Below are 17,837 nucleotides of genomic sequence, written 5' to 3'. Positions count from 1 at the left end.
TACAGCTCATATTATATATACCCCCATATTTATTTGGTTTCCTTCGTATTAACGCCCACGTTAACTTGTGTTACATATTGAATTTATGCGATCAAGCTTATTATAAGATATGTACCGGTCCGGGCGCGAACCGGCACATGGACCGGGCCCATTTCGCGATCCGGTCCGACACATTAAAAGCAGAAAAATAGTGTTAGGGCTCGCGACCTCCACTTCTCTTCCCGCCGCCCTCTTCTCCTCTTCCCCGATCCCGCTGCTGTTGATCCTCTCCCACTTGCCGCACGCCGTCTACTGCGCGCCGTCCATCTCTTTCCGGTATGCCTTCTCCGCTGCCTCCTCTTTCTTTCCTTGATATTATTTCGCTTCTTCGTTCTTCCTCCGTTCCTCTCCCTCCCCCAGCAGAGTTTTGGTACGCCGGTACCGGCGGTATGTACCAGTTTGGACTGGTTCTACCAATAGTAGGCTTCCATGTTGTCATTTCTGTATCAGTTCTTTCTCTGTGACATATGAACACTATGGTCAAGTGACAGGGAACCTTGTGGCAGAAAACTTCGTTGTTGAAATAGTCATTGCTTGGAATAATATAGGTGCCACACCTGCTTCTGGACCTCCATAGGAATACGTTACCTTATATGCATTTCCTATGAATAGTACCTGCTTCTGTAAAATTGTATTCACTGCTACACCCATCTATGAAAGCCAAGATTTATGGACAGCAACCATGAACCAGTTGAAACTTGTGTAATCCTTTCGAAAGGGTCTTTATATTCTATTATATGAATCTAGATTATTCATTTGATAGCAAAGTTGTCATCTTCTTTGTAATATGTCTACTATGTAGGTGATGTACTAAAATATAAGGGTATTGGACTCTTTACAATGTATTATGTCTCTGTTCTAATGACCTCTTTTATGATGTTGGACAATGATAAAAAAAAAAAGGGTCATAGACCTGCTAATTAAGATTATAAAAGTACTTGAACAGGAAGTGCCCAGTAGCGTAAAGGTAATTTAAATCGTGAGATCGTCCCTAACTATTACAAAGTGGCAGAAAAAATGAGCTTGTTTAATGTGTGTTGCGGTGGACAACATAATTTCTATATCCACATGCATGAGAAGCGGATTGTTGGTGGAAGAATGTGCTGCAATTTAACAATACAACTCTAGTTTTTGGATCATTTTTCACTGCTAACTGAAAGTCAAACTTTATGAATTTTTAAGTTTACAAGTTTTCTTTTTCAGGGCTATTAGAAGCAAATTTCAATAGAGATAGCTCGTGTTGGGGGAAGTTACAAGGTTTGTCTGCTGCTGCTTATAATAGTACATTCTGGTGTCTTCAACAATCATAAAATGCGAATGACACTTGATGTTCTTCATATCGTTTTTCTTTTGTTTTTCCTTGAGATATTTCTTTTTTTCATAATTATCTCTACCTGTATGTTTCACCTTTAGCTTCTTAATGCCACTCGTTGGCATGATGATTCAGATGTAAATTTGTCTACTCTTTGAGTTATATAATACTTTCTACCGCATATTGTGCCGCCATGTTTCCATTTTTTACCATCTTAATTGATATTTGGATGAGCCGTCGGTGATTGGTTTTGTTTTCTTCTCCTTCATTCTGCTTATTAGCTTAGTATTTGTCCCTTTTCTACACATACGAGGTTATGGAGGCAAATACAGCCAGGTTTTTCCATAAATTAAACTACAATTTTACTAATTAATTGTATCATTTTTGTACAGTCCAATATGGTTGCACTCAGAGGTAAAGAACTTCAACTTAACGAGGAAGAGTTAGAGGATAGCAATGTGGGTAATGTTGATGATGAAGAATTTGAATCAGAATCAGAATCTGAACCTGAAGAAGTGGCAGTGAGTGAACCTGCAAAGAATGCTGTTTATAACAAAGAGGCCCTTCTTGAAAAGCTCGATGATATAGCTTGGCCGCAAAACGTTGAATGGATCCACAAGCTAACTGTTGATCATGTTGTGGACCAAGAGGTTGATGTAAATGATGATCTGGCACGTGAATTGGCATTTTATACCCAAGCATTAGATGGCACCAGACAGGCCTTTGAGAAATTACAGTCAATGGGGATTCCATTTCTTAGGCCACCAGACTACTACGCAGAGATGGTGAAGAGCGATGCCCATATGTTGAAGGTGAAAGGCAAGCTCTTGGTTGAGAAGAAGAAGATTGAGGAGGCTGAAGAGAGGAAGAAAGCAAGGGAAGCAAAGAAACTGGCTAAAGAGGTCCAGGCCCAGAAGACTAAAGAGAGGGCTAAGCGCAAGAAAGAGGATATTGAATCAGTTAAGAGATGGAGGAAACAGCGGCAGCAAAGTGGCTTTGCTAGAGGGAAGGATGAGGAACTGGATTTGTCTCCGGACGAGGAAAAGAGCTTTGAGAAGTCGAAGAAAAGGCGCACAGGGGTGGCTCCTGGTGATAGGTCTGGAGGGTTCAGAAGGAAAGGAGGCAATGAGAAAGGTAGGAAGCAAAGGGAATTTAGAGAAGCTAAGTTTGGTCATGGAGGAAGGAAAGGTATGAAAAAGCAGAATACAGCTGAGTCCACAAATGACTTCAAAGGCTTCAACAAGGACAAATTCTCTGCAAGCAAAAGAAAGAAAAAGTGAAATACTACGCCAATCTTTCTGCGAAATTTGAGCCCCAAAATTTAGTGTAGGATTATAATTCTGCGATCTGCATGAGAATTTTGAACTTGATCTTACTAGGAAATTCCATCCCATGTTTGTCTGTGGAAGGGAAAATTTCTTATCGTGGGAATTGGTAACGTGTCTGTACTCAAATTTATCACTTATGTAGTTTGTTTTCATTTTTCGAACATATCTGATTATTTTTCTATTATCCAATCAACATAGGACTTTTGGTTCTACTCAATTTCAAAGCGTTCCATTCCATCTGTCACACAAATTTCTTGGTTTTTATTGTCTTGGAGTAATCTTTAACCCAAGTTTTGGAGCCTCTCCACAGATATAATTAGCTTGCCAGGACATTATAGTTATTTTCCCCTGCTGTGATGCTGAGTTAGTAGCTCTTTCTGACAGAAACTGCTCTTCTCACCCCAAGATCCATTACTTCGCTTGAGCTATCAGGCAAAGCTCGGTGTCTCTCGGTAAAGCGGCGAGTGGTTTCTCGGATGAGGTTTTCCCTGACGGCACCGTAGTGAAGAAAGGAACAAAGGTGGTGTACGCCATATTCTCCACGGGAAGGATGGAGAGCGTGTGGGGGAGAGCCTGCAGGGACGTCGGCTTCATGAGCGAGTCCGCCTACAAGTTCTCCACCGCTGCCATGTGGAGGTCACCGAGAACCACCCGGTGGTGCGGAAGATGGCGCTGACCATGCACATGAAGCATGGACCGAAGGTGACACTCTTCCGAAAGGAGGAAAGCAGTATTCATGAGAAGAAATAGTAGAGAATTAAGCTCTCAAAGGTTCCCATGGATGGATGGATAGATACTAAGCATGTTTGCGCTTCCAAGGATGCAAAACCCCGGAAGGACTCATCAACGAAAAGGAAGACAACATGTTCTGCAAACTCTTTTTCTCTTCTTTCTTTCTTATGTCGTGTCATATACAACAGTCGTAGACTGGTATACTATTAAGTTCAAATATACAAATGATATAGAACATTCATTTGATAGCAATTCGTGAGTGAATCCCTCCACGGGATTGAGATATCGTTTAATTTTATCGAGTCAAAAAGTATCAAAAAAAAAATTTGATGAATACTTGTCGAAAACTCGTAACTCTAAAATCGAAGTCTTCTTTCGAGACGAAAAAAAAGGAAAAAATATTTTTTTAACAAATCTTTTGAAGGTATCACCTAAGTTAATCGACAAAGATTCGACTATTGATAGTAAAGAGAAAAGGAGAAATTTGAGAATATATATTAAAAAAAAGAATTTTAAAAAAGCCTTAACAAATTTTTTGACGATATCACCTAAGTTAATGGATAAAGATCCGACTATTGATAGCAAAGAGAGATGGAGAAATTTGAGAATGTATAAAAAAAGAATTTTAAGAAAGATAACGAAAATGACCCTAATTTAAACACAGTCCAGCCCAAAACATCAGAAGAGCTCACTGAGATTTAGCATCCACGATCTCTACGAAAGGGGTTTGACTTTTTCTTTCTACGTCAAAATCAAGATATTTTAGATTTTTAATCAATAAAGATGTTGTTATATTACTTAAAGATTCATTAAAGACATGTTACTAATTTATAATATGTCAATAAATCAATTTTCATTAAAAAAAATCATGATTTTTTATTTCTTATCATATGTAGAATGATAATAAATTGAAAAAATGATTTAAATAGCAACCTTCAACATCATCCTAAGTTCCTCAACATGCAAACTATAGTAATGATTTTTTTTTCTTGCACTTGACAATCGCATGTAATTTTTTTGACAAATCATTTATTGGAAAACAAACAAGCACCAAAATATTTTTGATTCCTTTTCATTCAAGCCATGATAATTATTTTTAAAATTTTACTTATTAAATGTTAATTATATCATCTTTTATATATATATCGATGAGAAGAAGTTGAGATGACAAGCACATAAACCCTAACATAGTTGATAGGTTGATCAATCTAATGATTTGCCAACCACACCTTACCAATATGGTAATCGAATATGAGGAGACATGATATAACCAATTACACGTTGTCGAATGATACGTGGTGATCATTCGACCCTAAGAAAGGAATGTTACATCATGCCCTCATCCAACACATCATACATCTCCTCTTAATACTTTGCAATCTTAGACGTAATCATTCCTAGATTACCTATAAAAAGGATCACAATATGCATATTTAATAAATCCATCTATTCTATCACATTGATTAATCTTGGGTTTTTAACTTGAACAAACTTAATTGTCGGAGAGGCCATAGTGGAAAATACTCTCAACTCAATTATTTCATAATCAATATATTGAAAAATTACGAGTGAAATCTTAGATAATTTTAAAACGAGTTTCGATTAGATTTAACTCACCTTTCGGATTCTAATAACTAAAATTATATATATATATATATATCACATTATTTGCACAAGTTTAGTACTTTTGATAAGATCATTATGTGTTTGGTTTAGCTAACGATCTTTTTATATTAGTTGCTTCCAAAGCAATATTTGCTTCACAACAAGCTAACAATCTTCGACTTGGCAAACAGGTTATTTCTTGAGAAGCTCGGAGTGAACGTCGATGGGGCCTTCGTAATTCGATATCGTCTCTCAAATTGAGATGTTCCTCACTAGCTAGCCATAAGGTCATACGGTACACCATCAAAGTATCGATTACACTCGAGTAGGAAAGACAACATTGACTATATTAAGAAAAAAATATTTAAGTCAAAAAAATATTGAAATCAAAGATATTATGAGATTGGGCGTTTAGATAGACTAATTATATATTATCCCTTATACTTAGATCCTCTTAACATCATAGCCCTTATATTTAAAAAAATATATTAGAATTTTTATAGTTATCAAAATAAAATAAATAACTCTATTTGTCCTAACGTCGTCATCAACTACATTGATGGAAAACATAACACATGACACTATATGTTGAATCGATATGAAAGTAATGAGCAAAATAATAATTTTAACATTCCTTCTGTTTCCAATGATTTTATCGATAAAAAAATAATTTCAACATTTCACATGCCGAAAATAAAAGGGATATTAAAATTATATTGTTTTCTCATTATTTTCATATTGATCCTATGTGTTTTCTATTAAGTAACTAACAACATTAGGGTAAATGAGATTATTTGTTTCACCTTCAGAATTATAGAAATTTTAATATAAATTTTTTAAGTATAAATATCATAAAACTAACATGATCCAAATATAGAGGATAGTATATAATTAATCTCACTTTGATCGAGCTCAAGTTAGACTAACCTTTGAATCAACTCAAGCTTCGGCTGATAGGACATAATGTTAAGTGTGACGCTCACTATTAGCCCGACCTTATGACTATTCTAATACAAAGTGGGGGGTGATAGCTACATTAAACATCGAAAAATTATGCTAATAAATAATTTAGTACTTAAGACTCGAGAATTAACACAAAAACATAAACTCAAAATAGTGAACATAACATCTATATGCTTTGATGCTTTAATTGACATCCACAAATAACAATAAAATTTTAATCAATTATAAAAGAATTATAAGTTCGCGTGAGTTTACTTGCCATATACTCCCTCTCATGTAAACTAAAAAAAAAAAAAATCCTTCCTTAAATTTATTAAAGATCCTCATAGCACTGCATCTATCGTAGGATGTTTATTGAATTAAGTAAACGCTAGTGATCAGAATATCTTTTTTTTTCCTTCATATAGAAGTCTTTATATTTCAATTAATTGTCCTCCAAGACTTTGATTCCACGAATTCAAGATTTAGAAAGAATTTAGAGGCCACATCAAATATTTAGATTATTTAAAAAATAAGTCAACCCTTAAGACTCGTCAAAAGAGATTATAAGGTCGCCTAACAACGTAAAGAAGAAATCTTAGCCCTACTCTCGTATAATCTTCCGATGGTCAACCCTCGATTAGCACAAGCAACTTGTCACCCTGTGGAGGATAGATTGCAAGAGAAAAAACTATGCAAACAGAAGAGGAAGTCAACTTTCCCAGGGAAATTTAACCCTGAAATGAAAAGAAAAAGACAACCTTGTCATGTAAGAGGATGATTCCTTGGTGATCAAGCTACTACAATACATGTATTCCATTTGAGTCATCCAGCGTCTTTGCTTGCAGAACAGGGCATGGATTATTCATGTTAGAAATGCTATGGTTGATCCGGTCAATGAACACAAGGCAGATACAGCAAGAAGGTCATGTACATCTTCACATGAAATGATTGAATCAGAAGACTAATTTAGATAGGGACTGCAAGGAAGATGATCGTCCTCTCAACCTTGGACGAGCTTGATAATGAGCTATGAAGGATTATATCGAAAGATCGACAATCTCGGTGCATAATTAAGTGACTATTAAGAATATAAATTAGGATTTTGTATCGACTACCGGCTTAAAATTTAGAAAATTTTAATTGTTGTGACTTTAGGTGAACAGAAAATAAATATATAAATATAAGATTTTATAAGCAAATAGCAAATCATATTCCAAACAATTAGAAATATATTGTTTATTATTATTATTATTATATCTTCAAGATGTTTAGATTGTTTTAACCTATGTATCCTAAGATGTCCCGTTTTGATATCATGGACTTAATTGATTTTATCTAAGAATCTACGTTGATGAGACATTAATTAGTTAGTATGTAGACTTTTGGTTAATTATATAACTTATTTTAATTCGACCAAATCTTTGTGCTTGTAAGAGCATGATTGTTAATCGTATTATCTAACCATGCATAAAGGTTTTGACTTTGACCATCAAAGAAGATGAGAGACGTGCATGGAAATAACGACACATGAGAATCCAAAAGCTAAACGATTAAGAGTAAGCAGAGGCTTACGTAATGGAAAAGGATCACTTTGAATTGATGCCTTGGCCTCATCATCTCCACAGTAATATCCACACCGACTGCTGCAAGTTCTCGTCTTTCTCATCTTCTTAACTAATCCATCTATGCCAAACACCATTCTTATCCTCTCCTTCTCCGGAGACCAAAATGTCCCTCATATTTCATTTAATACATCCTCTTAAATCTTCCATTCCCATCACCAATATCATGTGACCAAGTTGACTTGTCTTGATCTGCTTTTTCATGTGTTGTCACGTTTGAAAGTTAGGGAAGTTCTACCATGAAGCTTAACATGTCAAGTAATTGCAAACCTCCTCCATATATGTATAATATTAATTCTGTGACCATTATCGAAAGATTAAATGCACTGATAAAAAATATTTCTTTATTATGTCATAATTTCTTTGACCAACCTGATTCCATGGGTATACTAACTATTATCATATCAGTGGACAAGTCAAAAACCCTATTTGGCATATCCAACTTCACTGTTGCATTGAAGGATAAACACATGTGCAATGAAAAGTTACAGTCTCTCTGTCTCTCTCTCTCTCTCTCTCTTCTTCTGTTTGGCTCGAGTGAGCTTGCTAGAGATAAGGTTCATTATGAGGTTTCCATTAAAGAACTTTTTGTTTGCCAACATGATGCTGAAATAATACTTGAAAATGAGGCCAAATATCTTAAAAGTTACCACGGTTGTGTGATCTATCACATACAGGTTCACATAGTTCAGCATGTTGCCATCTATCCACTCGATGTCTCTTTCAGGTCGTGATAAATGTGAGTTTGACTACTATCTAATCCATGTATCTTCATGCTTTCTTTCTTTCTTTCTTTCTTTCGCACCTAAATAGATTTGACTGCTATCTCATTTGTATCCATGCATATTCGACAGTCATCTACTTCCTCTGTGATCTCCATATACTTACATTTCCTCACCGAAGCGTGATAGTAAGTCTGGCTCTGTGGTGTCAAGCTGATGCACAGACGCCCACAAGGAAAAGCCGAGGAGCTTGGCCGAGGCGAATGGCGGTATCGATCATGTGTCAATGGGTCAATCAATATTTGTTTTTCTCGTCAGAATTGTCCGTGGAACATAAGAAGATCTTGTATAGAATAATATAGTGCAATTTTGTTTTCTTCGATTGACACGCAAGTCATTATTGCCACAAGGAGAGGATGGTTTGGGAAACTTAAATACGTTATATGTGGCCACGGGCAGAGGGGAGTCGCAGAACAGCGTGTTGGTGAAGGCTTCGACTTTATTGCAGGTCATAGCAGTCGTCTGACCCCCTCCCCCCTCCCCCCTCGACGCCTCTTAGCAAGTCCTCGCTCCACCACCTACTGTTTCCCCGTCTTCCTTCTAATGTCACAGGTTTCTGAAATGAGGAGATCACAGACGACGACGACGACGACGACGACGACTTGTCTCCCGTGCTAGCACAGCAGGTCCTGCCGGCGATGGCTGCGGAGGAGATCGCCGCCTCGGGAACACATGGCAAGAGGAGGAGACGTTCGTGCTTGCTCTCCTGTTTCCGGGCCTCTCTGGTGTTAGATACAACCGAAGCGAAGGCTGCGGAGTCCCTGGGCGTGCCGGGTAAAGGACCGCGGTGGTGGAAGTTTAGAGAGAAGAAGAAGACCGTGCCGGTGAACGTGATGGGCGACGCGACGCCGACGAGAGGGAAGGAGGCGCCGAAGCCGGGGAACAGCGGTTTCCGCCACCGCTTTCACAAGGTAGGAGACTCGTTACAGCTCACCGTAACCTTCGACCCTTCTAATGATGTCAACGATAGAGTGCGAGCTCTGTGAAGCTCGATTTACCTGCTGCAGCTGCAAGTAAGAAACGTCGCTTGTGTTCGGCTCCTTCATAGGGTTCATGTGAATTGCTGGATTCCAATGCGAGCAGCAAAACGCAGCAATTTGTTTTGCTTTAGATATTTTGTGATTGACATTAGATTTTATTCAAGGCAGGAAATAAATATAAGCTGTTTTCTTGAAGAAATTACCTTAGAATTTGACAGGAAAATTGGGTTTTTTTTTGCGGCTACGTCAGGACAATGGAACTGAAGGCCCCATCACAACTGCCCACAAAGTGCACCAGCCCCAACAACCCTCTGCCGGGGCCCAGAATCCCAGGGCGCGCCATGTCACGTCCAGATGCAAGACCCGAAGTGAACCGGCGTCCACGTACCGCGTGCCCGACCGGACCCAAATCGGCACCCGAACCAGCCATCCCGGCTCACCCGAGCCTGGTCGCCCCGCCGCCTCCACCCATGTGAAACCGTCAATGAAGGGCGCCGGAGAGCTGGACTCCGCCGCCGGGCTGTTGGTGGTCGCGGTGGCGCTGGCGCTGCTGCTGTTCTGCGGCCGGACGTGTACGGTTCTCTGCTTGTGCACCTTGTTCAACTTCTTGCCCCGGATAAGGGCCACATCGGCCGCGCGCGGCGCTGGAACCGGCGGAGAAGGCGGCTGCGAGATCGACGTGGGCTCGGAGGAGTACAAGAAGATGGTGGTGCTCAAGGGTCTGCTGGAACGAGATGGCCGACGACCGTCGTTGACGAAGCTGGCTGGTGCACAGTAGTTTTGTTATGTGCTTGGCTAAAACGCATTCCCTGCATGTAAATACAAAGGAAATAAAAAGAAGAAAGAAAAAGGAGAGTAGCAGTAATTTTCTTCTTATTTTTAGGCCCTGGGATTTGTATGAGAAAACGATGTGATAATAATTATCTCACAAGCAACCCGTGAGGTTTTAGCGTGATGGATACTTGTGGTGTGATCTAATGATATCAAGATACGCATCAAATACTCCAAAACTGAGGGTATGCATTGGGACTTCTACCTATAAACTATAAGCCAGTCAAACAAAAGAGTTCATTGGAATTCCTCACACACACATTCAGAATATCCAAAATAATGAATCAGCTAATTAGATATTCCCTGCCCTGAAAAGAAGATGTTCCAAACAAGCATGCACACCTTCGTCCTTATCCGAAGCCTGAAGGATTGATCACAACGATGGACCAACCTGTAAAGAAAAGAACAAAGATGAGAATCCGACTGTGAGAAAAGAACAAACATCCCAAATCCAAGCAGTTCAACAACCCACCGTTGAGCCTTTAGCTTTCCTTCCTTTTTCTGTCCTCTCTCTCAGGGAGAGGATGCCACTCAACATGCACGCCTGAGAGATTAGTTGAAACATGGACCCTCAAGAAACTTAAGCAAGAACAACGTATCAGCAGTGCACTAATTAAATAGTTAGTGCCATTAGTAAGGCACCTACTCCATCTTGGCTGAGTGAAAGCTTTGACAGTGCTCGGGTGATGTCAACCCGTGCCATCACCACAGGATACGCATCTATCATTAGGGCACTAATAAAATTCTAGTCTCATCCACCACCCGGTTAGTCCAACTTAATTATCTTACTCGAACTTAAACCCGAACCCTAACCCAAGAACTAAATTTCTCTAAATGACAAGTGCAGCACATATGAATTTTTATCTATCCAAACTGGAATTCCACAATTTAACTAGATATTGAATCAAACTCAAGAACTAAATTTCTATTGAAACCTGTATAAAAACCTAATAGAACGTTATCATAACCTGGCTTGAACAGGTCAGATAGCTATGAGGAGCCCAAAAAACCTGACTTACAGCTACTTATAGACCAGAAATATGGCATAAATATGTTGATCAGCATTGCTTGCAGACATACCTATGTCTCCAATTGGCATGCATCAATCAGTGTTTCCAGGTTTTTGGACCTGCATTTAAAGAAACTACAGCTCTTTCCTAGAGTAAAGAATAATGAAAATTAAATAACTAATTTTGATCTATATTTTAAAATGACAAATAAAAAATTGCTTCTGCAGGGGCATTACTACAAAAATTATTACATAATCCAGGTAAAGCATATAGGAAAGCAAATTTAGTCCTTAAGCTATCAAATGATATTATCTCTTTACCCGAGAAAAAAAAAACAACAACCAACTGATTATTGCCATGATGAATGCTGCTCCTATCAATATATCAAAAATACTTTTGTATTTAATTTACCTCCTCTCTCTTTATGGAACCATTTTTGTGGTTTCGGCAAGATAAAAATTGCTCCCACAGATCTATGAAATTCAAAACTAGATTATGCACCTAAATTATGCTGCCACAGTGGAGATAGAAATACAGAACTATGCATCCATAACATAATCAGTTAACCAAATAAAAATATTAAATTCCTAAATTTATTACTTTTTACGAGACATATAGTCTAATCACAGGGTCAAGGATAAGAAAAAGAGTAAAAAGAAAGAATGACCACAAAGTCAAATGACTTGAATGGTTTGAGCACTGCAATCATATATGAAAATCCAGATTGGTTATTTGGATGGACAACAATGGAGTGCATCATGTTTTAGCAAGTTAATTACACTTCTAAATACAACAAAGTGCATAGAGATTAATTTTTTTCTTCTTCAATGTAACAACTTCGACATCCAGAAGGACACAAACTATAAGCTCAAAGAGTCCACCTCATCCTTCCCTTGTAATGTAGTCAACCCTGCTATCCCTGCAATCCATACTAGCCTTAACTGCTCTACAGGCATTGCAGAAATAAAACCTAACCATTAGCCTCAGGCTTTTCTATCATAAGGAAACCACAAACAAGGTTAGCTGAAGAATATGACTAGTATAACCAGAGTTTAGGAGACAATTTGATCCCCATTTTCAGGACTTCTTCCCACTAGTACAAGATCCAATGTGTGTTTCATTTGATTCTTTGAGGGAACAGTTCATATGGATATTTTTTTATTGACAAAAATGTCCAAGGTTTCAAACAGCATTTGCTAATTTAAGAAACAAAAGAAATAGGTTGACAATATACAGGCCTCGTCGTGAAAGTCATTTTATGCTCCTTAACCTATGAATAGGGTAAATATTATGTTTGTGTGTCGTTCTTCAAAATCATTTCGTATTTTGCTTATAAACACATAAACATCCATATTTTATTATGCCTATATATCAATGACAGCATAAACAGTGTAAACTTCCTTTTCGAGTTTTGTTCCTTAATGTGCCCAGTTAATCCAAATCAATATTGACAATTACATGGCCTTCAACTAAAGCATCAGATATGTGTCATTACCATTAGCAAACATAGAAGCAATCCATGAACGCATGAACAACTAATCAGATATATTAGATGAAATTGTAACAACATACAACTACCTCAAATTACTTGGCAATCACATTTATAACAAATGGTAACAATAAGACCAACGATAAAAACGATGCTCAACATGAAACAACTATGGATTCAACATTATTCCAAAGTATATGAGATTGTGGCAACATAGTGGTATATAAGTAAATATGATTCAAGTGAACCAACTGACTCATATCAAGCTACAAAAGCATTCCTTTAGAACAATTCAGGCCTTGTCAGATACCATACAATCATCATGGCAGACTTGAGGCCTTTGCAGTGTTTGGTAGTTCATTAACAAAAGCCTGTCCCTCTTCAATGTTGGTACCTCAGTTCCTTATTTATCCTAGCAGTCCACACTTAAACAGCCAATTCCATCTAAAGAGCCACCGAACCGATCTATTTGGTGCCAACATCAAAGCAAGAATTTGAAGCTTTAAGCAACCTCTAGATTGTCAGATACTTCCACATCCGCAATCAAACGAAGCTCCTCTCCAACCTCCTTCCGTCCACCAACTAAATTTTCTGGGAACCGCTTCTTTACCTGATCAACTACTGCCTTGGCCTCCTGCATCTGCAATTTCTTCGCCATACCCTCCACTAAAAGCTTCATTGTACCAAAATCTGGAACCTTATTCAGCTTCAAGATATCCCTAAACACCTCCGATCCCATGTCGACATCCCCATTCTCACACAAATTGGCCAGAAAAATCCTATCTGGTGAGGCCTTTGGACTGAAACCCTTCTTCCTGAGTCCCTTGTATACTGCCTTGGCATCCTCAACCTGACCAGCATGACAATGGCAGGTGATGAGGCAAGGGTATGTGATGGTATCAGGCTTAATTCCTGCAGCTTCCATCTCCCCGATAAGCTCAAGAACGTCCTCCAGCTTCCCATGTAGTGCCCGATGCATAACCCTCACGTTGTAAGCAGCCACATTGCGGGCACACCCCTTGTCAACCATCTCCTTCCACAGCTAATCAGCCTCGTCTGGCTTCCCTTCCTTGTAGAGGGAATCAAGGAGCGTGGTGTGGATCACAGCGTTAGGCTCAATATGCTTCACATCCACCATCTCTTTCAAGGTCACCAAGGCCTTATCGGTCTTGCCGGTTAAGCAGAGAGACTTAAGCAGAATGCTGTAGGAGATGCATCGGGCGTGATGCCATGCTTGTCAGAGAGCTCAGCGAATAGGTCCGGCACGCGATCCGATCAGGCTTCTTGGCACGAATGCAGTCAGAAAGGACGGCGTTGAAGGAGATGGGGAAGTGGGGGCGGAGGTGAGGCTGGGAACCTCGTTCAAGCAACGGAGCGTGTGGTCGAGCATGCCCGCCGCTTTGAGCGGCGGGCATGCTCGACCACGCGCCATAGTTGCAGCAGACAAATGCAACTGCTAGAGCACAAGTTCTATAACAATTTATAGAGAGTATATCTCCAAGGTCACCAAAATATTCATCCATATAAGAACCAAAGTCAGCAATCATTTCAATCATAGCTTTGTTAAATGGTTGCAGAAAGAAATAGGATATCTCGAGATCTTTAGAAACATGGTCACATATTATGAGATACAGACAATGGAAAAAAGTGGAAAATCCACATATACAATAAATGCCCTTTTAACTCCTAGATTTGCTTCAGCATGAGAAACAGTTTTATTTTTAGGTAAACATGACGATTACTTGGTAATTGGAATAACTTTATCCCCCATTGAATCTTGACCCAAGTCATGTACCCTGATTTCTAGATCACCAAATCGGGACACAATTATGAATATTGTTAGTTTTTATATATGTAAACCAACTAAAGACAATTTAAATGGATATAAGACATTCCTGCTCTAAAACCAATTTAAGAAAAGCACAAAATGATGGCACATTAAATAATTTAAAAAAGATCAAATAGTTCAGAGCTGTTAAGCCTGTTATCATTGTTCTGAATTACTTGCATGCATAGCCAATGACTTAGCAAGTTTAAAATATCTTAATATATGGTAGTAAGAAAGCTAAGTGATCTAATATATATACAGATGTCCAAAATGTCAATTCAACTTTAACTATACCCTCATGTAGCATGAACCAAATTAAGTAGAGTGCATCTAGAGTGCCTCATCACCAAGGTCAAACCATGATCCAGAACATTCCACATTCCATTTAACTAAGTTATCATAAAAATAATAAGAAGTAAATAACTTAAGAATAACAATCGATCAAAATTACAACGATAGCATCTTATTTCACTGTGATAGCTGATGATGCAACTCAAATACAGCCTCAGAGAGTGGAAGTTGGCACATAGATGCCACACAAAGCAAAAAATTATTGAACAAAATTTCACGAGTTCCAATAAACTAACACAGGTTACAAGTAAACATAGAAGTAGTTGCTGTTTGATGTTAAGTAACTTAACCAAAATGTATAACAAGAGCGAACAATTCAAGTCGGTTGCCTACAAAGAAAGTGCACCTTCAAGTTTCTTCAAAACATCCACAGCATCACCTTTAGTTACCGCCCTCATCATGGCCGCAACATCCCTTGCCTCATCAACCTTTGAGTCCCTCAACAGACCATCGATCAGTCCCTTAACAACCTCAAATGGTGGTGCTATTTTCTTAGTCAAGCACTCCTTGCAAATTGCAAGTGCCTCGCAAAACTCAGTTTGCTCAATCAAACCCCGAATCAACAAAACATATATCTCAACATTAGGCGAGAGACTTCCATTCCCATTCTTCCTCTTCACGGTCCTTATTCTCTTGAACACCCGAACTGCAGCACTAACATCTCCTTCCTTGATGAACCCACGGATTATGGTATTAAAGGACATCAAGTTAGGTTGAATCCCTTTCGAAATCATCACTTCTAGCAAATCTTCGGCCGTACGACTCTCTGAAATTTGGCAGAACTTGGAAATCCTACAATTATAGGTCACGACATTGGGCTCCAATCCCTTGTTATTCAAGATTTCATTAAGAATCGCTTCAAATCGATCGTCATCTCCTTTCTTCAAGTACCCGCTCAAGAGAGCATTATAAGATACAATATCCGGCTTAACACCTTTCTTACCCATTTCCTCGAGCACGTTGCTGGCAGTTTTAACATCACCTTTTCTGCAGAGGGATTGCATGAGGATGTTATGAGAGATAACGCCAGGAGAAATGCCGAGCTCCTTTGGTGCACGATTGAAGGTCTTGATGACTAAATCAAATCGACGATTGTGTAAATAGGCAGAGAGAAGAGCGGAGAGGGATTTATCAGAGCGAGGGCGGCCGATGATGTCGGGGATGCGGTCGAAGGTGGCGGCCGCCTGGTCGGGCATGCCGGCGGAAGAATAGAGAGAGATGAAGCGGACGAGGAAGCCCTCGGACTTGGGGGACCTGGGGTCGGACAGGAAGGGGGACAAGACGCGCTCGACGAGGTCGGGGCGGCGGGCGCGCGCGAGCTTCTGGACGGCGAAACCAAAGAGGTCGCGGTGGGCGTGGAAGCGAGGGAGGTGGGCGGAGGACTGAAAGAGCTCGGCGATGCGGTTGGGATCGGACTCGGAGTGGATCGCGGATCTGAGAGCGGAGAAGGGGTTGGGACCGGCGGAAGCGGGGGGCTCGGAGTGAGGCGCGAGGGTGGAGAAGGGGAATCGGAGGATGGAGGAGAGTCTAGCAGAGGGACGGCGGATAACTGCGACAGCGGCGGCCATGGTAGCAGGAGACGGTGATGGAAGAGGGTTGGGCTTCTGGGGTTTAAGACGGCGAACTGCACGGGTTTGGGAAGACAAAGCGGGGCTTGTATGTGACGGTGCGGGATCGAAAGGATAGGCTCGATCGAGCTCGACGGATCCATCGAGTCCAAATGAGGAGTCATACCACGATGTTGGCTCAAACGAATAGGGCCAAAGGTTTAGGTCTTGCATCGAAGGCAAGCTTGAGCAACATCAAGGTCATCATCAATATATGCATGTATGGGTTCAGTGAATTAAACTCCATCGTGGAGTCAACATAGCGGTAAATGTCTCCCTTTCCTTCTCCTGACGTTGGAAGGTCGGGAAGATTATTGAGATAATAAATATTTTTAGACTTTAAATCAATATTTGATATGAAATTCAATTATAAAAACACTTATATGCAAAAAAAAAAAAAAATATTAAAATTTATTTATCCCATAAATACTTCATATATTTTTAGATTTTTGATAAAAAAAATATTATGAGAGAATTTTAGAGATTGATGTTGGAAGATGATGATTAGATGAAAAACTTAAATTTTCATGAATGTGTTGATAGAATATATTTATTGCTATTGAAAGAATATATTGCTATTGAAAGATATCGTTGACATTCAAATCAGCCTGATATTTTTTTCAGACTTATGTATACAGGATTATTTGAGATGTCATCCAGATAGAAATGTTAAGTTCATAAGTAAATTATTTGCTGTGTCTTCGAGGTAAAAATATCTATGCATAAAGTATCTATGCATAAAGATCATTTAAAGTATCTATGCATTAAGATCGAGATTAAGAAAGATTTTTTTGGTAAATCTTTCCAACGTCCAAGTTAGTAACCTGATATAGATGAGTGTAATTGCCAATGATAAAAAAATTATCATTTTACTATATTAAAAATGAGTTTTTATACTTAGTAGTAAATATTTTTTGAGGAGACATCTTTTAACCAAACATAATAATCTTAATTTGATATTTTATCCATTAGACGATTCATTTGATATTTTATCTATGTAGACGATAAAAGCAGAGATAATCATAAATTATTTATCTTGAATTGATATCCACGACGTAGAGGTAACTTTTGTCTCCCATTTTCAACCTGTATGTCGCATGGATTACATGTCAAATGATAATTAGTTGATAATATTTTCTTTATCATTTATCCCCCATCGAAAATATGTTTCAGAGGCTTATTGGTAAGAGGAATCCCACTCGATAATGAAAGGATTAAATAAAAGATAAGAATAAGATAAAATCTCGTTGTCAAATTTGTTTATTTATTTACAAAAGATAACTAAGATTTTATAATATATTATTAAAGTATTTACTAATTAAGTTAACTATTGATCGGGTCAGACGAGACATGCACCATTTTGATTGGCAAGTGCA

General features: G+C 38.9%; 4 protein-coding genes across 5 annotated transcripts; 2 read left to right on the top strand and 2 right to left on the bottom strand.

Moving 5' to 3' along the window:
- The first annotated feature begins 183 nt into the window (after nucleotides 1-183).
- On the top strand, nucleotides 184-2,896 carry LOC103984518 (probable rRNA-processing protein EBP2 homolog). 2 transcript variants are annotated; one of them, XM_009402028.3, is made up of 3 exons: nucleotides 184-315; nucleotides 1,243-1,296; nucleotides 1,744-2,896. In XM_009402028.3, exon 3 carries the CDS (start codon nucleotides 1,750-1,752, stop codon nucleotides 2,629-2,631), a length of 882 nt encoding a protein of 293 aa, XP_009400303.2. In that variant the 5' UTR covers nucleotides 184-315; nucleotides 1,243-1,296; nucleotides 1,744-1,749; the 3' UTR covers nucleotides 2,632-2,896. The 2 variants fall into 2 exon arrangements, with proteins under 2 accessions (XP_009400303.2, XP_009400304.2); XM_009402029.3 differs by lacking the exon at nucleotides 1,243-1,296 and having other exon boundaries at nucleotides 205-315.
- Nucleotides 2,897-8,539: 5,643 nt separating this feature from the next.
- Nucleotides 8,540-10,300, top strand: LOC103984519 (uncharacterized). The gene is made up of 3 exons (XM_018825969.2): nucleotides 8,540-8,813; nucleotides 8,918-9,276; nucleotides 9,596-10,300. Exons 2-3 carry the CDS (start codon nucleotides 9,004-9,006, stop codon nucleotides 10,121-10,123), a joined length of 801 nt encoding a protein of 266 aa, XP_018681514.2. The 5' UTR covers nucleotides 8,540-8,813; nucleotides 8,918-9,003; the 3' UTR covers nucleotides 10,124-10,300.
- Nucleotides 10,301-10,363: 63 nt separating this feature from the next.
- On the bottom strand, nucleotides 10,364-14,063 carry LOC135612343 (small ribosomal subunit protein mL103 (rPPR7)-like). Its single transcript, XM_065108515.1, has 2 exons — nucleotides 10,649-14,063; nucleotides 10,364-10,567 (listed from the first exon to the last, which is right to left on the bottom strand). Exon 1 carries the CDS (start codon nucleotides 13,703-13,705, stop codon nucleotides 13,178-13,180), a length of 528 nt encoding a protein of 175 aa, XP_064964587.1. The 5' UTR covers nucleotides 13,706-14,063; the 3' UTR covers nucleotides 10,364-10,567; nucleotides 10,649-13,177.
- An 840-nt stretch (nucleotides 14,064-14,903) lies between these two features.
- LOC135612342 (small ribosomal subunit protein mS86 (rPPR1)-like) lies at nucleotides 14,904-16,532 on the bottom strand. Its single transcript, XM_065108514.1, has one exon. It carries the CDS (start codon nucleotides 16,420-16,422, stop codon nucleotides 15,184-15,186), a length of 1,239 nt encoding a protein of 412 aa, XP_064964586.1. The 5' UTR covers nucleotides 16,423-16,532; the 3' UTR covers nucleotides 14,904-15,183.
- Between the last annotated feature and the right edge of the window lie 1,305 nt (nucleotides 16,533-17,837).

The sequence above is a fragment of the Musa acuminata genome, chromosome BXJ2-5, assembly GCF_036884655.1.
Source record: "Musa acuminata AAA Group cultivar baxijiao chromosome BXJ2-5, Cavendish_Baxijiao_AAA, whole genome shotgun sequence".
Classification (NCBI taxonomy): domain Eukaryota; kingdom Viridiplantae; phylum Streptophyta; class Magnoliopsida; order Zingiberales; family Musaceae; genus Musa; species Musa acuminata.
Note: the sequence above shows the minus strand (reverse complement) of the source record. Positions and strands in the feature narration are given on the sequence as shown.